Below are 24,851 nucleotides of genomic sequence, written 5' to 3' on the forward strand. Positions count from 1 at the left end.
TTTGTTTTTTTTATTTTCTAATATTTGCTTTTGAAAAAATAAAAAATAAAGCAAGTTTTTTTTAACTTCATGTGTGTATTGTACATCATATCAGCTTTGGTACTACGATCTTACATGTGACCAAAGCAAATACATGCAAAATTCCTGACGTATTTTGTTTTTAAATCATTCGAAAAGAAATATTTGATTATTGGGAAAAAAGTATGACACAAACAGTAAATATTTTTCTTTAAAAATATTTATTTCAAATGGAATGCATTATCTTTACAGAACATATTATTCACATTCGATCAAACAAGGGAAAAAAAACAAACAAATAAAGACTAGCTATAACACAAACTAAAATCAAATTATACAGATCACATGTACAACAAAACTTTCATTTAGACAAATAATACTAATAGCACAAAATCACAATGTTTATAAAAATATTAGTCAATACACAATTAATTAAGCTAGTTATAAAAAAAAGAGTAATTTTTCACTGTATTATCATGAATCTTGAATTTATACAAAAAAAAACTTGGATGATAAAATATTCTGTTTAATAATAAAAGTGGGATATACGATAAGAGTCTTTATTTGGTCACTGAAAAATTAAAAATATATTAACAAAAGATGTTATTTGATGCATTTATAGTTATTGATTTCAAATACAAAAGGACAAAAAAGTGGCCTTTTTATACCTTATCCTAACAGTAGATAATTTGTGTGTAGATAATTTTTAATAAAAATATAAATCCATAAAAAAAATTAAATTTAAAATCTAAGAAACACAAAACTGATTATAATTGTTTTTGAAATAGCAAATATTTAGCTTTTTACTATTACAGTTGATTCCATGGTTACTTGCAAACTTTATATGCAAGGATTAAACATTAATATTCAAATTTAAAATCTAAGAAAAAATAAATCCCCTTTGGTTCGTCACTTCATAATCCTGGTTATATATACTATACAAAATTGTATTATTATCAATTTTCCTAGAGCACTCATTGTAACACTTATCAGATTGCACAACTATATATACTAAGAATAGAAAAATGTCTGCACCATGACAATGACTACTTTTACAATATAACACATATATAATGATGAATGCTAAATAATGAGATACAAAAAATGTTTGATAAAATAAACATTTACATGAGATCAATGAAAAGGATTAAAGTAAGTTTATAAATTTTTGCATTGTTTAAACAATTGTGAAAAAAGCCACAGCATAGGTTTCACAAAAATAAAAACTTGCAATTCAAATTCTGATAGCTAATTCAAAACATCACAGCTTAATGCCTATTCATGACAAAAATAGTATTGTTTACATTTTTATGATAACAATTTGCTTAGGAAAATTATGCTTTGCAACAAAGTTTGAAAATTGTGTCTCAATGCTATAAATAGTCTTATAAATTGTTTGGCACACGATCACTTTCTTTTATCCACATTAAACTCTGATTCCCTTACATGTTGATAGGAAAAATAGTACCTCTTCTTCTGTATATAAAGCTAGAGGACAAGGAAAACGATCTATTTCAAACAACAGTCATTTTCCAGCAAGGAAAAATGTTTTAACTTTGTAGCAGAAACCATTCAATACCTTAATATAATTAACAATCAAAGGAAAAAGATAAGAGTATTTCAAACCGAAAGTAAATAACTAACAACTGAAAATCTGTATCAGTACAATAAGGTACAAGAATGTGTGTGATAGCATGTAAAGACATGGAATGCATGAACATGCTGTGTAACGAAAATATAATGTGTAACCAATTAAAAAAATTTGTAAGGGGTTCCATGGAACCATGTGTCTTGCCTGCGATTGCTGCTGTCAGTGTAAAAGTGTAATGTCGACTTAAAAAGTGAGTCCCTTATTCAGTTAAACACAGAATTTAAAAAAAAAAATCAAACTTTTTCTTTGGAAGCTATTTTATGGTCTTGAAGATTTGTTTTAGACATTATGTCTTAATCATAAAAAAGCTTCTGCCAAAGTTTCATAAAATTCTATGAAGGTTTGATAAAGTAATTGATGTGTAACAAACTTTAACCCCAAACTGAATCTATTTGTTAAATGTAAAAAAATCTAAGTCCATTTATCAGTTAAATACGGAAAAGCTCTGAATACTGTATTTAGGTCATAACTAAGCTTCTGTCCAAATTTCCTAAAATTCCATTAAGGTTTGACAAAGTTATTGATGACTGAAAAAAGTTAACCTCAGACTGTATCTACTTGTTAAATTGTAAAAAAACTAAGTCCATTTATCAGTAAAGTAGGGAAAAATGAAAATAAATATTTTAATAATTTTGCTCTGGATACTGTATTTTGGTCAAAAACAAGCTTCTGTCCAAATTTCATAAAATTCCATGTAGGTTTGACAAAGTTATTGATGTCTAAAAAAACTTTAACCACAGACTGAACCAAAATGTTGACGGCGCCAACAATAGAATCTAGGATCGCTATGTCTCAATTTTGTGAAATAAATTTCGCAGGCTCAACAAAATGGCATATACTTCATGCAGAAAGCATGTGAATTGGCAGCGATGCAAAACAATCTATATTTCCATATGGCCTAAATGACAAAATAAGAATAAACAAACAAAAAGTTTTTTATGAACTGAACAAATAAATAATTGGTGTATTTAACAATCTTGACTGGCAATAAAGCCCTCGTCAAAAAAAAAGGCAAAATAAAAAAGCAATGAATAACAATAGTATACTTCACATTTCATAGCACTTAATGATGATTTTTAGCACTTCTATAAAACAGATCCACAACATAGTATACAGATAACAATTAGTTAAGATATTGTTTTCATCACTATCACATATGTACTTTTATTGTTTAATTGATTGATTGCTGGCAACTTGCAGCACTCCTAGCTATATTATGATGATCAGTTTGTTTAGAAGGCAGAAGGGCCTCGGTTGCTGAGTGGTCTAAGAAGTACAACTATTGTATTAATAGCCTATCAACACTGAGGTTATGAGTTTGAACCCCACAGGTAGCAGGTGCGTTGGACTCCAATCTTAATTTACTAGAATTGTCAGTTTTCCTGTGGAAGGTGGGTGGTTCTCTCTGAGCTTCGCCCACAAATAAATAGTGACCACCATGAAATAGCCATTAGTTGGCAAAAGATGGTAAATCATATCAATATAAAAATAAGGAGATGTGGTATGATTGCCAATGAGACAACATTAAAGTACTTGTACATCATGTAACAGCAATATTTGCTTATTTACCAATCTAGAAACACGAAGATGAATTATCAATTTTAAATGTCAATACTTTAACGATTTAAGCGATTTGATGTTTTTAGACAACTTAAACAAAATTTTGGCTAGTAGTAAGGCAGGGAGAAAATCAAGCAGAACATACTTCATGATAATAACATTCATTTGAAACACTTGAAACATTTTTCTTAATTTTGTTTGCATTCATAGGTGAAATGAACTCTATAGAATGCACATAAAAATATCAAAAAGAGGAGACTACACCATGTAAAAGAATGCACTATGAAGTAATGATCTAATTTGCTGGCAGGACGTATATGAAGATAATCATCAATGTCATCATACATTAATCATAACAGAAGAGCAGAATAGTTTATTGGACATATTTTTTTTTATACTGTATCACTTATATATATATATACTATAAATTCAGAAATTATAGTGTGGTTTTTATTATTGCGAAAAATGTGACAGGGTTATAATCGCAATAATTTAAACTTGCACTTTGAAATTTTTATATGAATTAAACAGGATTTTTCTCAATATTGCAACAATAAAATCTCATTTTAGTCTAAAATGACAAAATCGCAATAATAAATGCACGCAATAATTTCTGAATTTACAGTAGTCATCAATTAACATAATTTAAGTAAGAATTATTTGTCTTTGCTGCCATACTTGGGGTAGATACACACAAATTCCTCTCTACAATCTATCCACATTATCCTATCAGATTTCAATGAACCACTTGTTTTAATTTGTTTAGTCAAATGAGAAAAATCAACAAGCTTGCCCTCTAGAATAGAATCTTCCTGCTGAAATTCATAACAGTAGGGTAAACCAAATATTTAATGAAACTTTAAAGTAAAGAAATTCTTTTTTGATTGGATCAGATTAACATAATAGTATCTAGATAGAAAGACTGCTGATAAATTGGCACTTTTGAAAAAAAAGCCATATCTCTCCCACTAACCTTACTAGAGATATTTGTCTAATTAACCATATTTTAAATGGCATCACCTGATAAAATTTTCCTGAATGAACATTGTATGGATTCTGATTGTCCATATGACATGAAATAATATGACTTCTTTGAGGGGCCATATATCATGGTGACATATTCTATTACTATCATGTTCTATGCTACAGTTTACATGTAGGTGGTCCAAATATGTTTGTCGTCATGTAGTTCCAGACATTATGACTTTTGTGATGACAATAGGAATTCTGATAGTCCTCTTTAAGGTGATCTGGGTGAGGTCCCCAGTCTTTTGACGGTCTCAGCAATGTCTGAAGTCTCTGAAATAGTGAGAATTTTATTTATGCAATAAAATATTATTGTGGGTTTAAATCAATGTTGCTTAAATTGTTTAAAAGTTTTGACCTCATTTTAAAAAGTCTTATTTTCTTTAGTATTAGATCAAGTTGTACATGTATCTTAAAAATCTAAAAACCATATTACAGGAACAAATTTTTTTATCACATTTTATAGTAAATATGAGGACATTTTTATATCTTTTTACTAGGATATTATTATAGGATTAAACACATTAATTTTAGAGGTTATTGATGTGTGAACTGGGGCGATTAACTCACAAACTGATTAAAAGTCTGAATACCTCCCAGAATGTTCCTGGAGTCTGTAAAAACTGTATAATCATAAGAATAGGAAGTGGTATTAGTGGAACTACTGCCAACAAGAGGCCCAAAGCCCTAGCAAACACAGGATATTGGTATCCCTCATATGTAGGTGGCTGGTACTGTGTTAATGTCATGATAAAAGCTATCTGTAAAAGTGAAAACATAAGTGTAAGTCACATGGTATTTTTATAATCTTCATCATAATTATTTGCACATGTGGTATTTTTATAATCTTCATCATAATTATTTGCACATGTGGTATTTTTATAATCTTCATCATAATTATTTGCACATGTGGTATTTTTATAATCTTCATCATAATTATTTGCACATGTGGTATTTTTATAATCTTCATCATAATTATTTGCACATGTGGTATTTTTATAACCTTCATCTTAATAATTTGCACATGTGGTATTTTTATAATCTTCATCATAATTATTTGCACATGTGGTATTTTTATAATCTTCATCATAATTATTTGCACATGTGGTATTTTTATAATCTTCATCATAAATATTTGCACATGTGGTATTTTTATAATCTTCATCATAATTATTTGCACATGTGGTATTATTATAATCTTCATCATGGTTATTTGCACTTGTTTAAGGGTATGTGCACATTGTTGAACTACTGGTGACTGTTTTTGTGATTTTATAAACAAATTTCATTTTGATAATGTTATTTTATTTCATATCCAAAAGACTTAAAGAATTCAAAAAAGAATTTATTAATACATGTACTGTGAATCTATTGCTTATCAAAGATTTTTTGTATTGTTTATTATGTGTTTATCATCATCTGATATACAGCACATGTAGATTTTTCTCTTTCTTGTCTTCTAATCAGGTGACATGTTGACTAACTTCAATATGTGTGTGACAAATTATGCTGTTTGAAAAGAGTTAAGGGGTGAAACATTTTACTGTGAACAAAAAGTTGGCTTATAATACTTCTTACATTGTTTTTTTCTCAGAGTAATACAGCTTGGAAAAAAGTCACTTACATTTACACAAACTAATCTACAATATAGTACTATTGAATAATTGAAGTTTTATGAATGAATATATCAACATTAGCCAAAGGCTCATAATACATGGAAAGTACTTTAACACCTCATTTATAAAAATACTTACCAACATAATAGCAGGAGTCACTATACACCAACAAACCCTGAATATCTTAGGTGCTGGTCGTCCCTGCATTAATTGAATGTCTCTGCTAAATCTCTCTGCACCTGTAAGTTAAAGTATTTACTGATCTAAGGATTATTCCTTTTCATTGCTTACATCCACATCATTTTAACTCAAGTGATCATTTTATTAATAAGAAGGATCTAAAATATTTAAATAATTTTCGTTTTACAATCTAAGAAATTTGTTGGGTATTTTCTCGAGATTCTATCAAAAATAGTATCTTTTTAAATTCGTATTTAACTTGTCTAGACTTTGAACTATTTATATCACAGAACATCATATAATGACCTTTAAATGTATTTCACAATTTTCAGTTATGTCGGATTGCTGTCTCATTGACAAATACCCTACACCTCTTTTAATTCCAATGTGTTTTCAAGTTTACAAATTTCAGACACAGGGTATGACTTATTAATTAAAGCCCTGTAAAACCAAATTGCTATAGAATTACCATAAATCCATCCTATAACAATACACTCCAGGAATGATGTCAGCATGACACACAATGAGGCTGCATACCAGTCTACTATCTGGTACAGGTACATTCCTCCCTGAAAGTTAAATATAGAAATGATGTTAGCATGACACACAATGAGGCTGCATACCAGTCTACTATCTGGTAAAAGTACATTCCTCCCTGAAAGTTAAATATAGAAATGATGTTAGCATGACACACAATGAGGCTGCATACCAGTCAACTAACTGGTAAAAGTACATTCCTCCCTGAAGTTAAATATAGAAATGATGTCAGCATGACACACAATGAGGCTGCGTACCAGTCTACTATCTGGTACAGGTACATTCCTCCCTGAAAGTTAAATATAGAAATGATGTAAGCATGACACACAATGAAGCTGCATACCAGTCAACTAACTTGTAAAAGTACATTCCTCCCTGAAAGTTAAAAATAGAAATGATGTCAGCATGACACACAATGAGGCTGCGTACCAGTCTACTATCTGGTACAGGTACATTCCTCCCTGAAAGTTAAAAATAGAAATGATGTCAGCATGACACACAATGAGGCTGCGTACCAGTCTACTATCTGGTACAGGTACATTCCCATGAAAGTTAAATATAGAAATGATGTCAGCATGACACATAATGAAGCTGTATACCAGTCTACTATCTGGTACAGCTACATTCCTCCCTGAAAGTAAAATATAGAAATGATGTAAGCATTTTGACCTTTCTGACCAATAAAGGTCCTGTCTTATTCTGTCCATCATATTTTCTCTCTCTGGAATAGAATCACCTGACCGATTTTTCTTTACAATTAAAACCCTATGCATAATTATCAGAGTAAATTTTTATAATTCTATTTTTCATACATTTTTCTGATCATAGTATGTCCATAATTTACATATATAAATTTTTTAACATAAAAAACAGTGTAAATACAATAAATGACTGAGTCAATGTTTGTGACATTAAAACATATTTGATACATAATACACTTACATTCATTGTAAATGGCAGGCCTAATAGAAACAGGACACATGACAGAGAGGCTGTTAGTAATATTCTCCTCTTGCCTAACTTCTGTGGGAATGCATCTACTAATCCACTACATACTGTCTCAAATGTTCCAAACTGGAATGACAATTGTCAATTATCAGTAATTAAATACAGTCAATATAAACATGGGGAGAAGTTGTAAATCATATTGTTAAAGTTATCCATTATCTAATGTTTTTTAATGTAACTATAAATAATCATGGTTATTTGAAACAATTTAAGGTATTTTTGTTTTTAGACACTTATTAGATTGGAAAATGTTCCATCTTGATTTGTAAATATTATTTCAAATCTCTTAATTTTATCATGAAAACAATTTGTATATTAATAATTAAAAGATTCTTACACAAAACTTTGGTTTTTTTTTGTTTGTTTTTGTATAAACATCTCCTAAATGTAACTATTGATCTTACACTGACCTGACTATCAATACCAAGAAACAATAGCATAAGGAAAAATATAACTGCCCAAACTTGTGGCATCGGTAATTTGTTAATGGCTTCAGGGTAGGCCACCAAACCTAAACCTGGACCTACAAACAAAAGTCTATTATTATTCCACCAAATTTTTAGTACTATGTTTAGTTAACTTAGTCCATAATTCATTTATAACATATTGATAATTTCAAATGTACACTGAAATTAGTTGTAAACTTTTTGCATACATTTGTAGTTTCATATTGTTGTAAAATATTTCTTCATTTGAAGGAATATTGCACTTCATACATAATGTGCTATAATCAACTCTTTCACAAAATGATTGGTTTTGATTGCTATAATCAACTCTTTCACAATATGATTGGTTTTGATTGCTTTAATCAACTCTTTCACAAAATGATTGGTTTTGATTGCTTTAATCAACTCTTTCACAATATGATTGGTTTTGATTGCTTTAATCAACTCTTTCACAATAAGATTGGTTTTGATTGCTATAATCAACTCTTTCACAATATGATTGGTTTTGATTGCTATAATCAACTCTTTCACAATATGATTGGTTTTGATTGCTATAATCAACTCTTTCACAAAATGATTGGTTTTGATTGCTATAATCAACTCTTTCACAAAATGATTGGTTTTGATTCCATGATTCAATGTATAACATGTTACTATGATGTATTATGGATAGATCATTGTTTTAACTATTCTGAGCTCAGCCTTCACCTTTCTATTGTTTCCTTTATCAATCTGATATCATTAAAAAAATATTTTTCTACAGTAAAATGTTTTGATTAATTGTAGTTAGTTTATTGTCCAGTGACGAAAATTACATGCATACTAGGGGCCTTTTATAGCTTGCTATGCAGTATTGGTTTTGCTCATTGTTAAAGGCCATATGATGACCTATAGCTGCTAATATTCTACATCATTGGTCTCTGGTGGAGGGTTGTCTCATTGGAAATCATACCACATCTTATTCTTATAGGAAAAACTGTTTGACAACTCTTATGCAGTAGGCTTATTAATCAATGATAAGTTTATGGTGTCTGTCTCACCTGATGTAGCAACTTCAGTTATTGGCAGTTTAGCTTCATATGACATGGCTCCCAGGATGGCAAATATAACAAAGCCTCCATAGAAACTTGTCAAAGTGTCTGCTAATGTTCCTATGATAGCATCCCTAGACAAAAGAAATTGGGAAAGTTAATATTTAGTTAAAAGTTTATTTTGATGTCATGAATCATAGACTACTCTTAATTTTGCATCATCTCAACCTTAAAACAGAAATAAATGGAAATCTTGAATCAAAATTTCAAATCTAAGTAAAATGTTGAACCCCGTCATTTGACTTAGAAACTAACCTTGCAACATAAACAGGTCAGTAATGGCCATCTTGGATGTGAGGATATTTCAGTTTTATCTAAACATTTTTGAAAAGTAGGTAAAAAGTGTTTACCAAGCAAGGAAACTCTGAACAAAAACCAAGTGATAACAATGCACCCAATAAGAGATATGGTGATCTTTTCAAAATGTTGCAAAAAGTAAAATAACAAAAAATACCGAACTCCAAACAAAATTTGAAACAGAGAGTCCTTTATCAAATGGCAAAATTAAAAGCTCAAACACATTAAACGAATGGAAAACAACTGTCATATTCCTTACTTGGTACAGGCAATTGTGTACAAATAAATCTACCTTAGACAATTGTTATCAAACTTGTTATAACTTGACATGGTTATCAAGCCTCCCCAAGCTGGACCTAGTGAGTAGAAAACCTGTAGTCCTGCCTCCAACCATACCTACAAGACAATCCACAAAATTGTCACAAAATCACATTTAACCATGTGAGTATAATCAAAACAATTACTGAGATATTCTTGTATGTGTCCTTTATTTTTATCAGCTTACCCTTCCAGAGCACCTGTGGTCATCACCAGTTTTTGGTGGGGTTCATGTTGTTTAGGCTTTAGTTTTCTATGTTGTGTTTTGTGTACTGTTGTTTGTCTTGTCAACGTTTTTCTTTTTTTTTTTAGTCATGCTGTTGTTAATTTGTTTCGACTTATGAGTTTGAATATCCCTTTGGTATCTTTCACCTCTCTTGGTATCTTTTGCCTCTCTTGGTATCTTTCACCTCTCTTGGTATCTTTCGCCTCTCTTGGTATCTTTCACCTCTCTTGGTATCTTTCGCCTCTCTTGGTATCTTTCGCCTCTCTTGGTATCTTTCGCCTCTCTTGGTATCTTTCGCCTCTCTTGGTATCTTTCACCTCTCTTGGTATCTTTCGCCTCTCTTGGTATCTTTCGCCTCTCTTGGTATCTTTCACCTCTCTTGGTATCTTTCGCCTCTCTTGGTATCTTTCGCCTCTCTTGGTATCTTTCACCTCTCTTGGTATCTTTCGCCTCTCTTGGTATCTTTCGCCTCTCTTGGTATCTTTCGCCTCTCTTGGTATCTTTCACCTCTCTTGGTATCTTTCGCCTCTCTTTTATAAGTTTAATGTCATTGTGTTTTATGAGCATGTACATTATAGTTGGATTCAATTTTCATCAAATCTCTCAGGAAAAGATTATTTTCAAGTTTGCTGGGTAATAATTTAATATTCCTACAAATTAAGTAACAGTTTAAAGAAAAAACACTTGTTCCGTTTTTCATTGCTTGTATTATGTAGTCAGTAAATTTCCTTTATTTTTCCACTTAATTCAGAATTTGTTCCTTAAGTTTTACAGCAGCCACAAATAAACTTATTTCTTACTTGAATGTCTAACAACCTGCTGAAGTCAAGTTTGATAGAATTTAGGACCATCAAGAGATCCAGGCATCATCAGTCCTCTGACAAACACTCTTACCTGAATGTCTAATAACCTGCTGAAGTCAGGTTTAAGCTAGAATATAATACCATCAATAGACCCCCGCATCATCAGTCCTCTGACAAACACTCAAATCTAAGTCATGTCTTACCTGAATGTCTAACAACCTGCTGAAGTCAGGTTTAAGGTAGAATATAATACCATCAATAGATCCCGGCATCATCAGTCCTCTGACAAACAGTCAAATCTAAGTTATGTCTTACCTGAATGTCTAATAACCTGCTGAAGTCAGGTTTAAGGTAGAATATAATACCATCAAAAGATCCCGGCATCATCAGTCCTCTGACAAACAGTCAAATCTAAGTCATGTCTTACCTGAATGTCCAACAACCTGCTGAAGTCAGGTTTAAGGTAGAATATAATACCATCAATAGATCCCGGCTTCATCAGTCCTCTGACAAACAGTCAAATCTAAGTTATGTCTTACCTGAATGTCTAATAACCTGCTGAAGTCAGGTTTAAGGTAGAATATAATACCATCAAAAGATCCCGGCATCATCAGTCCTCTGACAAACAGTCAAATCTAAGTCATGTCTTACCTGAATGTCTAATAACCTGCTGAAGTCAGGTTTAAGGTAGAATATAATACCATCAATAGATCCCGGCATCATCAGTCCTCTTACAAATACTATAGTCAATAGTACATATGGTAATATAGCTGTGAAATACACAACCTAAGTTAAAGGAGAAATATTTACTCATTATTTACTAGTTATATCTAGTCTATTAGAGAAACCATCACAATGATCACACACAAGACATTCCGAATTTAAAGCAGTATAAAAATTTTTTATAAGGTTCAATCAAACAAGAATGTCATCAGTTTTTCTGAATATTCAAATAAGTTGTTATATTTATATAACTATGCCCTTACTCATAATCCACTCTATACTAGTCGGCTATATGAAATAACTACTTTTTGGTATATCACATTATAAACGAGGAAGTTACAACCCAAAACTAACATTGTGTTCTGACAATATCTGCAAAATGTGCTGACTTAGGAGCCTCTAATATATACTATTATGGATAGATTTGTTTTACTCAACAGTAAGCCTTTTAAAATAGATCCATTATATAACTAAAGTATGTCCTTTTTGATATTTTATGATAAAGTTGAAATTCGAGTTTAATTTTGGCAAAATTGAAACTGGCCCTTTACCAATAAAAGACCTGAAATTGAATATTATCCAATCTGAATGGTAAGGATGGAGGTATGTCAATCAAATAAAATACCAACTTAATGTGAATGGTAAGGATGGAGGTATGTCAATCAAATAAAATACCAACTTAATGTGAATGGTAAGGATGGAGGTATGTCAATCAAATAAAATACCAACTTAATGTGAATGGTAAGGATGGAGGTTTGTCAATCAAATAAAATACCAACTTAATGTGAATGGTAAGGATGGAGGTATGTCAATCAAATAAAATACCAACTTAATGTGAATGGTAAGGATGGAGGTATGTCAATCAAATAAAATACCAACTTAATGTGAATGGTAAGGATGGAGGTATGTCAATCAAATAAAATACCAACTTAATGTGAATGGTAAGGATGGAGGTATGTCAAACAAATAAAATACCAACTTAATGTGAATGGTAATGATGGAGGTATGTCAATCAAATAAAATACCAACTTGTACATATTATTTTATTTCATTATATGGATGTCATCCATTAAGATTAACTTAATCCAGAATGGGATCATTGTATCTAACTGATTGACAGCACAGAATAAGTATAATGTATAAAAATAAATCTCACCTTTCCTACAGACTTAATTCCTTTCATTAAACAAAGAAACACAAGTATCCAGGCAACTAATAAACAAATAACTAAATGCCATTGGACGTTACCAGATTCTTCTATACCATTGGATATATGAAGCACATTATTTCTGTAATCAACAAAAACATATAAACACACTAGTTTTGAAAAGAATTTACTGTAAATTCAGAAATTATCGCAATGTTTTTATTGATGTGAAAAAATGCAAAAGTATCAGATTCGCAAAAATAAAAACTTGCATTCAAAATATTCGTTGTGATAAAACTTTTGCAATTGCATTCATTAGATTTCACATTTTTTCCAGTGGTTTATGATTCACAATATAAATATCTGTATTAACAGTATATTAAATATTGTAAATACATGTAAAAAAAACTTTTATTATTCGAACCACAGAACTAATTTTTAGGCAAGTCATTCAAATTTATACATATACAGAAGAGATTAATGAAGCTGTAAAAAAAATATTTAATATTTCCTGTCCTGAGTTTTATTCAAGATTTTCCCACCATGTTATAATATCTTATTGTAATTTTGTTCCAGAAAAGTTGAAATTACTGTTTACTCTGGATTCATTATTATTCATGAGTTTCTTGAGTATAGAAGATCAAAATCAAGTTTCCATGAATACAAAATGTTCCTCAATCCATGAAAATATATGTATTCATTGTAATCTGTCATACAATTTTTCAGGAATAAACATTAATTTTAGTCTTACTAATTTGAATCTTCAAATGTGGCGATCATATACATGTATTTTTCAAAATGAATCACAGTCAATATAAGAACTTCTATCAAAAATATTTTTAGATAATTTCAATAAAACTACTACACTTGTTCTCAATATTAGGAAATAAAAGCTTTTACATTTAAAATCCTGTGTTTCAATCATTATGAAGTCTGAGTTGATATTATTAAGCAAAGTTAGTGCCTAAAACAGCTTGAACTAAACATTCTATATAAGATTACATGGAGGCTATCATTGCTGTTTACATTTGTACTACCAATCGGAGCATGAAGATGATTGATTCAAATCATACAATATGGTCCAAAAAGATGTTTCTTATAGCTCATTTTAGTTCTAGTGAGCTGTCATTTTGCTTTTCAGTTCCATATAACTATGATGCTAGTTTTTAAGCAAAGTCTCTTCAGAGTATTATAAAATCTGATCAATAGAATCATAAAAAACATCTTAGACCCCACCATATTATATATATGTCTGACCAAAGCCAGAAGCCTGATATAAAGTGGCCATAACTGATTTCTGTTTATTGTCATAATATACATCAGGTCAATGGTTTTCTCTTCTGAATTGTTTCAAATTTGTCATCATTTGGCCTTTCATAATCTAATATGCAGTATCAGTGTTGCTTATTGTTGAAGGCTGTACATTGACCGACAGTTGTTTACATCTTTTTCCTTTGGTCTTTAATGGATAGCTGTCTCATTGGCATTCATACCACAAATCTATTTTAATTTTTAACTACTTATAAAAATTACATTTCTGTTCTTATGTTAAACTTGTTGTTTCAATTAGGTAACCAGTAGTCATGTTTTTAATTAAGTAAAACTATCAAAACAAGTGACATGCAATATACATGAGATAAATCAGTTTAAAATAATTCCAGAATAATCTCCCTTTGAAAATATATATATAAGGCTTACTGCCAAAACTGTTTAGGAGCTGTCTGTAATTCAATATTTGATACATTACAAGTATATGTTCCATTCTCTTGTATATAGTTATGTCCCATGAAAACTTCAGAACAATTCACGACCTGAAAATTATACAACATTCTAAGAGTTTCATATAAATTTGCATTTTACTCCTATCTACATGAAATAAACTGTTGACACAGAGATAAATCTCACCTGTGTAACATGTAAACAATGCACAAGTTTCAAATAGACCCAATCTGCTTAAAATACAGATACTGTGTCAACAATCTGCTTAAAATGACCCATTTTACTTTCTCTTTTACTGACCTTTAAGAATCCTCTGTTTTTGTTGTATTTATACATACCATTGAAATTTTGTAGGCATGAAAAGCTGATGTAATAATTACCAGAACAGAAAGTAGAAGGGAGTGTTCTCCTCCTAATTGAAGCTTAGACACACAATTTGTATTTCTATCAGATTGAAATGGACCACTACTGAAGGGAGATAACCTTGACTTACATACAGTGCATTCCTCTTAAACTGACAACATAAACATTTACAACTGTTGATGACCAGGAAATAGATCTGCTGTGTCTTGCCTATACCACTTTGTCAAGGCGACACAAAAATGAAATGTGGGATTATGAGACTCAAAAAAATTTAAAAGACATTTTTATTGGTGAACATATTCAATGTTACTGATAGTTACTTCTAAGTATTTATAAATATACTGATATAGATATCATGCCTTCATAACCGTCTAATATTAGCCGCTGTACTTAATGTAAATTATAAAAGCAAAGCATGAACAATATAGAATAAGATCTTGTGTTATTCACAAAGCAACTTTTTTAATAGAATTGAAATGCAGTAAATAAGATAAATGAAACATTTAAGGTGGTACCTAACACTACAGGGAGATAACTCTGTAAAAATCAGCTAAACGTTTTAATTACGTTGTATTGTTAAGGAAATATTAAGCTTCTCAATGATCAAAATATGGGTTTGTCAAACTGCTATATAACCAATGAAATTTTTCTGATAAAGTGGTTGGTTCAAATTTTTTGAAATTTTTATATTTTTGTCAAAGGGTCAGAGTAAACATTTTGTCAAAATTTTATGAAAATTAAACGAGCCAAATTAATATTAGTCAAGGTGTTGGGTACCACCTTAAAAGTCAGTTGTCAAATTCTATGAGGGAATTCAATGTTTGCTCTACATAAGTTAAATAGACTTTAAGACAGAACTTACCAGTACATGTAATAATTTTAAAAGAACTCTTTTTTAATGTTATTTCTTGTTGCTACCTTAAATTTTATGTGTTATAAAGGCATAACGCAAAGTGAACCATGTTTTTTTGTGTTTAAATCCAGTATGACATTAACTTACTGTTGTATTTGTTGAAAGTCTACTCAGAATACAACCAGCCTCATTCCAGCTCTGGTCACACAGTGACCACGGTAATGGATCTTTGAAAGAGTTGAAGAAATAATATATGATCCAGCACAACATCGTAATGTAATACCAACTCATTAAAGCTGAAACTGTTACCATTAAATATCCCAGACCTATTAAAATAAACAAAATAGTGTTATACCAATTCATTAAAGCTGAAACTGTTACTATTAAATATCCCAGACCTATTAAAATAAACAAAATAGTGTTATACCAATTCATTAAAGCTGAAAGTGGTACCATTAAATATTCCAGACCTATTAAAATAAGCAAAATAGTGTTTCGATTCCATATATTTTTTTTCTTTAAAAATGATATGTTGTTGATATACTAATTTCAGTTTTAATGATGTTAAATAATTATAGGGTCAAACTTCCTTTTTAAGTCATACATCATTCAAAGTGGTGGTGTAGGTAAAAAATACCACAAAATGTCAAAATAAACGTAATGTCATCGAATTGTAAGCCGTAAAAGGTCGATTTTTGATGACTCTATGCCATTTAGGTTACAGATTGGTAAATACAACAAAAACAAAGTTGGTGACCCTATGATTATTTTATATCAATCAAATGGAAATTTATTTATTAACAACATATTAGTTTTTAAGAAAAATCTATAGATTTGAAATTGGAGATTTTATGATTCTATGGCAGATTTAAGGTTAGGAAACTGATTTTATGTGCTTTCTATACAAATATTCACCTTATTTAAAATTGCATGTAAGTTCACTTACCTATTGATACAATTGTAATTTGAGTGTTAATCAGTTATATATCAAAAGCTATTTTTACAACTTCATATGGACTAACCTTTGAATAAGGGACACATATTCCATACAAAAAGGGAGCTAACTCCAGAGAACTGTCCGAGACATATTTCCAGATAAAACAATGGAAGCCCACAAAATATGATGAAGAAGAAAAATGGTATCAGGAAAGCACCTAAAATGAAACATAAATATTAAAATGTCTGCATTTATGTTGTTATAATAAATAATATATAAATAGAAATATCTGCACAAACTTTGTTCTAATATTAATAAAGTGCTTGACATGTGGTTTATCATGTTTATACACTAGTCTTTTGCTGAAAACTACATATTAACGTTTTGCTATTGGATTTCTGTGCCATTAAAAGGATATATACAATAGAATATTCTACAATTAAGGTGATGTAAGCTTATCTCCCCCATTACTTTATTGATAAACAAGTAAGACAATCAAAGGATTGTCAGACAATGTTAGAAACTCTGTCAACGTATATTTGTTCCGCCTAACGGAAGTTCCACTGGAAACTTTGTTATAAACAATGTCATAATATCTGTTCCTGTTGGAACAAATATTCTATATCATTTATTCCGTCAGGAACATTTACTGTAATATTTATTCCAGTGGAAATAATATTCCAGAATATTGTTTCCATTTGGAACTTACATTATGAAGGAACTTCTATTCCGTGACAACTCCACCAAAAATTAAAAAAGAATGTGTCTGAGAACACAAATGCCCCAGCTCAAGCTTGCTTATAATATGTGAAAATACTTTTGGGATGGACAGAAGTATGGACAGATGGAATAAACTGCTTCGCTGAGCGCAGCTAGATACGCCCGCAGAGGTCCAACCCTGAACAGTTGGGGCAAAAATGGACACAATATTCAAGCTTGATTCAGGTCTGAATTTGGATTGTAATTAAATATTTGACATATTATAGGTTTCTGAATAAATGTAGTCAAAGAACTTGAAATTGGTTATATGAATTGAATTTATATTCAATTAAAGATTTCTTGCTGTTGTGCAATACTTAGTAAATCTGTTGTCAGACTATAAACAAATAAAGTTCAATAAATTCTCAATGTCATATTAGAAATTTATGAAAATAAAAAGGGAGCTTACATCAATAGATATAAACAATTAACCAACGTTTCATGAGAATTGGTGACAGCATTTTTGAGTTATTGTCCGAACACTGGAAAATCACCCCTTTTTTAATGAATAAAACCCCATAACTCAGAAATGTAAAATGTATAATTTATAAAATTCTAAAGGGAGCTTACATCAATACATACAAACAATTCACCAAAGTTTCATAAGAATTGCTGAAAGCATTTTTGAGTTTTTGTCCGAAAACTGGAAAATCCCCCCTTTTTTTATGAATAAAACCCTGTAACTCCGAAACGTAAAATCTAAAATTTATAAAAATCGAAAGGGAGCTCATGTCAATAGATATAAACAATTCACCACAATTTCTTGGAAGTTGGTGAAAGCATTCTTGACTTATTGTCCGAAAACTGGAAAATCCCCCTTTTTTTAATGAATAAAACCCCATAACTCGGAAACGTAAAATCTAAATTTTATAAAAAAAAGAAAGGGAGCTCACGTCAATAGATATAAACAATTCACCAAAGTTTTATGCAAATTGGTTAAAGCATTTTTGAGTTAATGTCCGACATGTTGATGACGGACAGACAGACGGACAACGGTATGCCATAATACGTCCCGTAAACGGGCGTATAAAAACGGATGGAAGGATGGACGCTCAAGGGTAACACTTAATGTTTGTACTTTTTTAAAAGTTTGGTGTCTGTAGGTGGTGTTGTTTGTTGTCTAACATGTTTATTAATATAAAAAAATCAGAAAATGTGGTAGGATTGACAATGAGACAATTTTTCACCACAGACCAAAATGAAGTACAAAGATGTAAGCGATATGTCTTATCATTTGTATGTATTATTTATTGATTAAATGGTTAAGACTAACCTCCTCCATTACGAACACACAAGTAAGGAAATCTAAGAATGTTAGATACTCCTACAGAATATCCTACAATGGATAAGATAAAATCAGCTTTTCTACTCCATGTTTCTCTCTTGTAACTACTCTCTGATGAGTCCATTTTTGAGTCTATTTTAGAGCTTTGCCTTTCGTAATCAAGCTCAGATTTATCTGATTGTAGTTCCATGATCTCCTCTTCATCAATGTCACACTCACAGTTCCATTTCTTGTTAATCTGTAATTATATTGTAAAACAATGATTACAAAAATCAGTTTACAAAGTTTACAATGCTTTGGCTTATAATATTTAAGTTGACCAGTCATCACATAAACCTTGTAATATTGTACATTGTTGTAAGTAACAACTACATATCTCACCTCCTTTCTATCATTTATATCAATAACTTTCAATTTGTACGCAAATAAAACTGCTATAGTTTAATGATAAGCCAATTGGGAGAATTGGCTTCAGAGAAAATAAAAAAAATATCTGAAAAAAAAACCAACATTGGGAGCTTCCACTGAAAATGGATTTTTTAAAACCTTTTATTATTGTTAGTATAGTCATGTACATTGTATCACTATATATTACTTTTTTGAATGTCCTTAGGTCACTGTAGGTAGTTAAAATCATTTAAGGAACAGGACTTTTGGAGGAAGATGTTCGTTTAAATCAAATGCTGTTTTTAAAGAAATTTCATCTTGAAAAACAAGATTTTGATTGATTGATTGATTGTTGGTTGCTTAACGTCCAGTGGCAAATATTTCATGCATATTCAGGACGATCAAGATTTTGAAGAATTTCATACAGGAATCTATAGAACCTGTGACTTTTGACTTTTGACCAGCTGACCATAAAATTCCATGGACAATTGCTAGGAGTTTTCTTTTTCCTACTCTGTGTGATTTCAACAATTTTTAAGTTTTATTAAAATCGGACAAGTGCAACTCAAGAAATCACCTAGAACAACCATTTCCATATTTTTAGCATCTGTGACCTTGACCTTTGACATATTTACCTTAAAATCCAACAAGATTTTCCCCCATCTATATTGTTCATCTATGCAAGTTTCATTTTAAAACAGTAAACTGTCATAGGAAACTCAATTTATCATTTCCAACCAAATTTCTCGAGGCCAAAATATTTGAAAATCCAAAACTTATTAAAAAAATTCGTAAGGGTTCCGCGGAACCCAGTGTCTCGCCTACTTCTGCTGTTAATCGCAGGCTCAACAAAAATGAGGAAAAAAATTAATAAAAATATTCCTCTCTATACTATCTTTTGATTGTAAGTAGCTTCTGTCCAAGTTTGGTAAAAATCCAGGATGGTTTTTGAATCTAATAAATGTTTTTAAAACTTTAACTGCAGACTGTATGTAAAGTTAACTGGAAGAAAAACTAAGTCCATTTATAAGTAAAATACGGAAAAAATGGAACAAAATTTTATCAAAATTTCCTTCTTGATACTAGCTTTTGATCATAAACAAGCTTCTGTCCAAGTGTGGTACAAATCCAGGATAGTTTAAGAAAGTTGTTAAAATTTTAAAAACTTTAACCACAGAGTGAATGTAATGTTAACTGGCAGAAAAACTAAGTCCATTTATAAGTAAAATACGGAAAAAATGGAATTTTTTTTTACAAAATTTACCTCTGGATATTATCTTATGATCATAAACAAGCTTCTTTCCAAGTTTGGTAGAAATCCAGCATAGTTTAAGAAAGTTATTAAAATTTCAAAAACTTTAACCACAGAGTGAATGTAATGTTTCCTGGCAGAAAAACTAAGTCCATTTATAAGTAAAATACGGAAAAAATGGAATTTTTCTTTTTACTAAATTTACTTTTGAATATGATTTTATGATCATAAACAAGCTTCTGTCCAAGTTTGGTAGAAATCAAGGATAGTTTAAGAAAGTTATTAAAATTTCAAAAACTTTAACCACAGAGTGAATATTTGTGGACGCCGCCGACGACAACGACGACGACGCCGACGGAATGTAGGATCGCTATGTCTCGCTTTTTCGACAAAAGTCGAAAGCTCGACAAAAATAATGAGATTATAAACCAAAAAAGACAAAAAGTATAGCACAAAGAGAAAAGAAGCGTTGTAAGATTAATTGAGTATTTTGAAATTATAATCAGCCCAAGTAAATAAAAATCAACCATGAAGATTTGGTGAAAGTGATGAAGACTGTGGGGTTTTTCTACACAAAAAATATGTTTACCTCTCCTGGTGACTTCCTCTGATTTTTTCTATCACGGACACCACAGGCAGAGATAAAAAATGACTTGGTATTAACATTTTGAAAATTAAAGCCACCCATGTTCGTTTGTTTATTTTAAAATGTGTTATCTCCCCTTCTACAACTATATACACAAGAACCGACGAAAAGCAAAACACCACAAAACGGGTTACACTAATGTCCTGACAATGTCCTGACAATGTCCTGACAAAGTCCTGACGGATATGAAAATGCTAATTACGTTTTCATTATTTAAAGGATTTACTTTAAATTTGGAACCAAGCAAGATGACAACATTAATTTATTAAATAAAAGAAAAAAAATTAAAAAAAATATTTTTAAGAGTTAGAAAACTTGACCTGACCAACTTCGACTTTGAAATCACTAATGTCCTGACCGATATGAAACGGCTTAATACTTTTTTATTATTCACAGGATAGACTTCAAATTCGATATCAAGGAAGATTAAAACATTTAATCCAAAAATATAAGAAAAAAATGCAAAAAAAATAATTTTTAGAGTAAGAAAACTTGACCTGACCAACTACGACTTTGCCGCGATTAATGTCCGGACCGATATAAAACTGCTAATTTCCTTTTTTTCTTTGGAAGGATTGACTTCAAATTTGACACCAGACAAGAAAGTAATATTGATTTAATACTTATTTGAAAAGAATTGGGAAAAAAATACTTTAAGGGTAAAAAAACTTGACCTGACCAACATCGACTTTGTCGTGACTAATGTCCTGACCGATATAAAATCCGTTGTGGACGATTGTTTTCCTGGTGTTTCTGGCATATCGATATTTTCCACTATTTCTGAATCCGGCGCTGGTAAAACTTCGGTGTTATCATAATCATTCGCACGTGGTTTCTTTCTTCCCGATTTTTTGTCGTTCCTTTTCAAATTTCTCTTGGATAGTAGTCTTAAATTAACAACTCTCGGTTTATTATCGGTTTCATCACCTAAAAACATTTTTGCAGCTAATATATGGTAACACTGTGTTGTCGATGGACACTGACATGTTTCTTTCGGTAGTAAGGTTACAGCATATATGTTTCCTTGAGTTCCCTTCACCATAAATGCCTTCTGCTGTTGCACAAATGTTACATTGTCGTTTTCTACTGTAAGACGGGCTAACGATTTTTGCGACAGATTCTTATCAATAATTGACACAACTTTCGGAATTTCGGTTGTTATTTCTTCACTGTTTTTAGTACATTGTTCACTATCACAAACCACACTTTGTAGTTCATTACTTTCGATATCTTCAATTAACGGCACACACTTTGAATCTTCACTTAACGGCACAGAATTTGAATCTTGATTTAACAGCACAGTTGTTGATGTATTTTCAGTATATTCCTTAACGCATTCTTCTCGCACAGAATCTATTTCGGACATCACATGTTTCACAATATCATCAGGTTTAATCACACGTTTCGGTATACAAATTTCATCTTTTGGAATGCGGGCGTGTCTGAATTCATGTCTCAAATTGTAATTTCCTACACCGGCTAATCCTCTCTGAATTTCTGTTATGAAGTATACTTGAAGGTAATACATGCTTAAAACGAAGCAATCAACAGGAAGCTCTTTATATTTGTTTAATCGTTTGATAACGGCATTCATGCTTTCACACGCATTGTTGGTAACACCAGAAAACGGATCATAAAGATTTTCGTACTTGTTAATTATCCACTTCCCACAATGAAATAATATATCCTTTTCCATTTTGTTGAAATATGAAACAATCGGTTTTGACCACTTTACCATAAGCAATTGTTTTTTCTCCTTGTATTCTTCAACACTATCACAACGCAGTAATTCTCTTATGTTCGATAGATAAAACGCAATGTTTTCCTGATCGGCACCCATCTTATGTAAATTAAATTTGGCATCGGTTATCAAATGGTTCCAACACATTATAACATCGCTATTCGGAAAATTCTTTTCTATTGCATTCACTAATCCTGGTTCACGATCTGTAATAAATGGCACACACTTTCTGTTTAGCTTCGGAAACACTGATGACACAAATTCGAAAAATTTTGAATGCATTTTTTCTTTCTTCCTTCCATGTATAAGAAATGCTACTGGCATGATTGGGCGGTCTTCAAAAATTATGTTACGGAACACTAGCGGCGACACATAGAAATCTCCAAGTTTAAATGTTGTATCATAGAAAAATTGAAACGGTATATCCTCTTCAGTGTTAACATCCAGCAATTGGTTCACTATCGATATCATCTCCGGTAAGGCTATTATAGCAGTCAAGTCCGGGAACACATGTGGTAAGCCAACAACATAAGATTGTAAATATCATCTTTGCCTATTCTCTTCTGTTCATTCACTTTTCGCACAATGTTTTCCACTTGTTTCACATTTCTTGCATTTAAAACACCTTGTTGCACACCAGGAATATCACTATTTGTAATGTTATCTCTATACACATCCATAGCGGTCTTAAGCCCAGAACACCACAGTTGATGTACCACGGTAGCTTAGATGAAGACCATCTCGACTGAGTAGGTGTCTCTGGATAGTACCTTTCTGGGCGAATGACGGGTGACCAACGTAGTGGAGTCTTGGAACTCGGGTAGCTAGTAACTGTAGTTTGGTATTGAGTAGCCGAGCTCTCTGGTTGAGTTCCGTTAGGAAGTTGGTGCGCAGAAGTGCCCCTGGGAATTGGTTGTCGGCTCTAGGTAGGACTCCAGATATGATGATGTCTGCTGTTGGGTTGCTGTGCCAAATGTCTGATGTCAGTTGTTGGTATTTCCTGAGTAGAGTCTTTACTGATGAACCACGGGAGAGGTCGTTGGCGCCAACGTGAAGTACCACGGTGTTGTAGTTGTCGATGGTTGGTTGCAGTTCGTTGAACATCTGGTCAATACGAAAACCTGAATAAGAAAGCACATTAGTTTCAGATAAAGATAAATATTGATTAAAATACTTGGCCTGGGAATGGCCAGCAATCAGCACTGGAAATGAAGACATGATTAGAATCAAGTAATATGTAACAAAAGCACAAAAAATATATTTACAATTTTCTACAATTAATTACACTAAACAAAAGCAAGGAGATTTATATACAAAGAAAAATAGCACTAAAGCAATATATCAATTCGAATAAAAAGCACTGAGGTTGTATGTATTAGAGCACTATGAAAACTTTTGAAAGAGACTAAAAATATGTATTATATTTATAACTGTAAGTAACTAATGTTCACTTTTAAAAAGCAATCACCAAAGCTTGTAGAAGCCCATAAATACCAATGTATTGTTTATCATAAATTATCAGTCTTAATAATAGCTGGTCACAGTTCACGTTCATAATTAATTAATTGGATTAACAAGTAGGTGATTAATCTAATCATAACAAGCCCCTAATCAGATAAACAATTAGAGCAATAACAGAAAGTTAACATGCATAAACAATACTCACATTCAGCAACTGGTTCTAATATTTCTCTTTCGTTTCATTTCAACAGTATCTTTCTGCGTTCAATGTTGTAATATCATTGTGATCGGATATTTTCAATTTCAATAATTTAAGGTAAGAGGTTAACATTTTCTTTCAGTTAGAAAATTGATCAGGACAAGTTCGACAATGTCAGGTCAATATATTTTTACCCTTGCAATACTTGTTCACATTTTTTTCTTTTTGTCATTTAAATATTTAATAAAATATTGATATTTATCAAACTTAAAGACATTTATTTAAGAAATATACATAGTCTTTCTATTTTTTAAACGAACATGTCTTTTTTTGGTGAATAGCCTATGTTGGTCAGGTCAAGTTTTTTGGTCTTTTGAATATTTGCTTTCTTTTCATTTCTTTTTATTTCTTTGTTAAATGTCGAAATCTTCCTTGCTACTAAATTTGAAGTTAATCCTTCCAAAGATAAAAAAGAAATTAGCAGTTTTATATCGGTCCGGACATTAGTCGCGGCAAAATCGTATTGGTCAGGTCAAGTTTTCTAACTCTAAAAATTATTTTTTTTTCATTTTTTTCTTATATTTTTGGATTAAATGTTTTAA

General features: G+C 31.1%; 1 protein-coding gene across 1 annotated transcript; it reads right to left on the reverse strand.

Annotated features, from left to right (window-relative positions):
* Positions 1 to 220: 220 nt before the first annotated feature.
* Positions 221 to 20,899, reverse strand: LOC127703074 (sodium- and chloride-dependent betaine transporter-like). The gene is made up of 15 exons (XM_052207460.1): positions 20,792 to 20,899; positions 18,552 to 18,801; positions 16,605 to 16,736; positions 15,730 to 15,908; positions 14,346 to 14,458; positions 12,657 to 12,789; positions 11,429 to 11,563; positions 9,723 to 9,826; positions 9,083 to 9,207; positions 8,007 to 8,119; positions 7,531 to 7,662; positions 6,521 to 6,620; positions 6,010 to 6,110; positions 4,849 to 5,016; positions 221 to 4,528 (listed from the first exon to the last, which is right to left on the reverse strand). Exons 1-15 carry the CDS (start codon positions 20,888 to 20,890, stop codon positions 4,373 to 4,375), a joined length of 2,040 nt encoding a protein of 679 aa, XP_052063420.1. The 5' UTR covers positions 20,891 to 20,899; the 3' UTR covers positions 221 to 4,372.
* Between the last annotated feature and the right edge of the window lie 3,952 nt (positions 20,900 to 24,851).

The sequence above is a fragment of the Mytilus californianus genome, unplaced genomic scaffold (assembly GCF_021869535.1).
Source record: "Mytilus californianus isolate M0D057914Y unplaced genomic scaffold, xbMytCali1.0.p SCAF_5, whole genome shotgun sequence".
Classification (NCBI taxonomy): domain Eukaryota; kingdom Metazoa; phylum Mollusca; class Bivalvia; order Mytilida; family Mytilidae; genus Mytilus; species Mytilus californianus.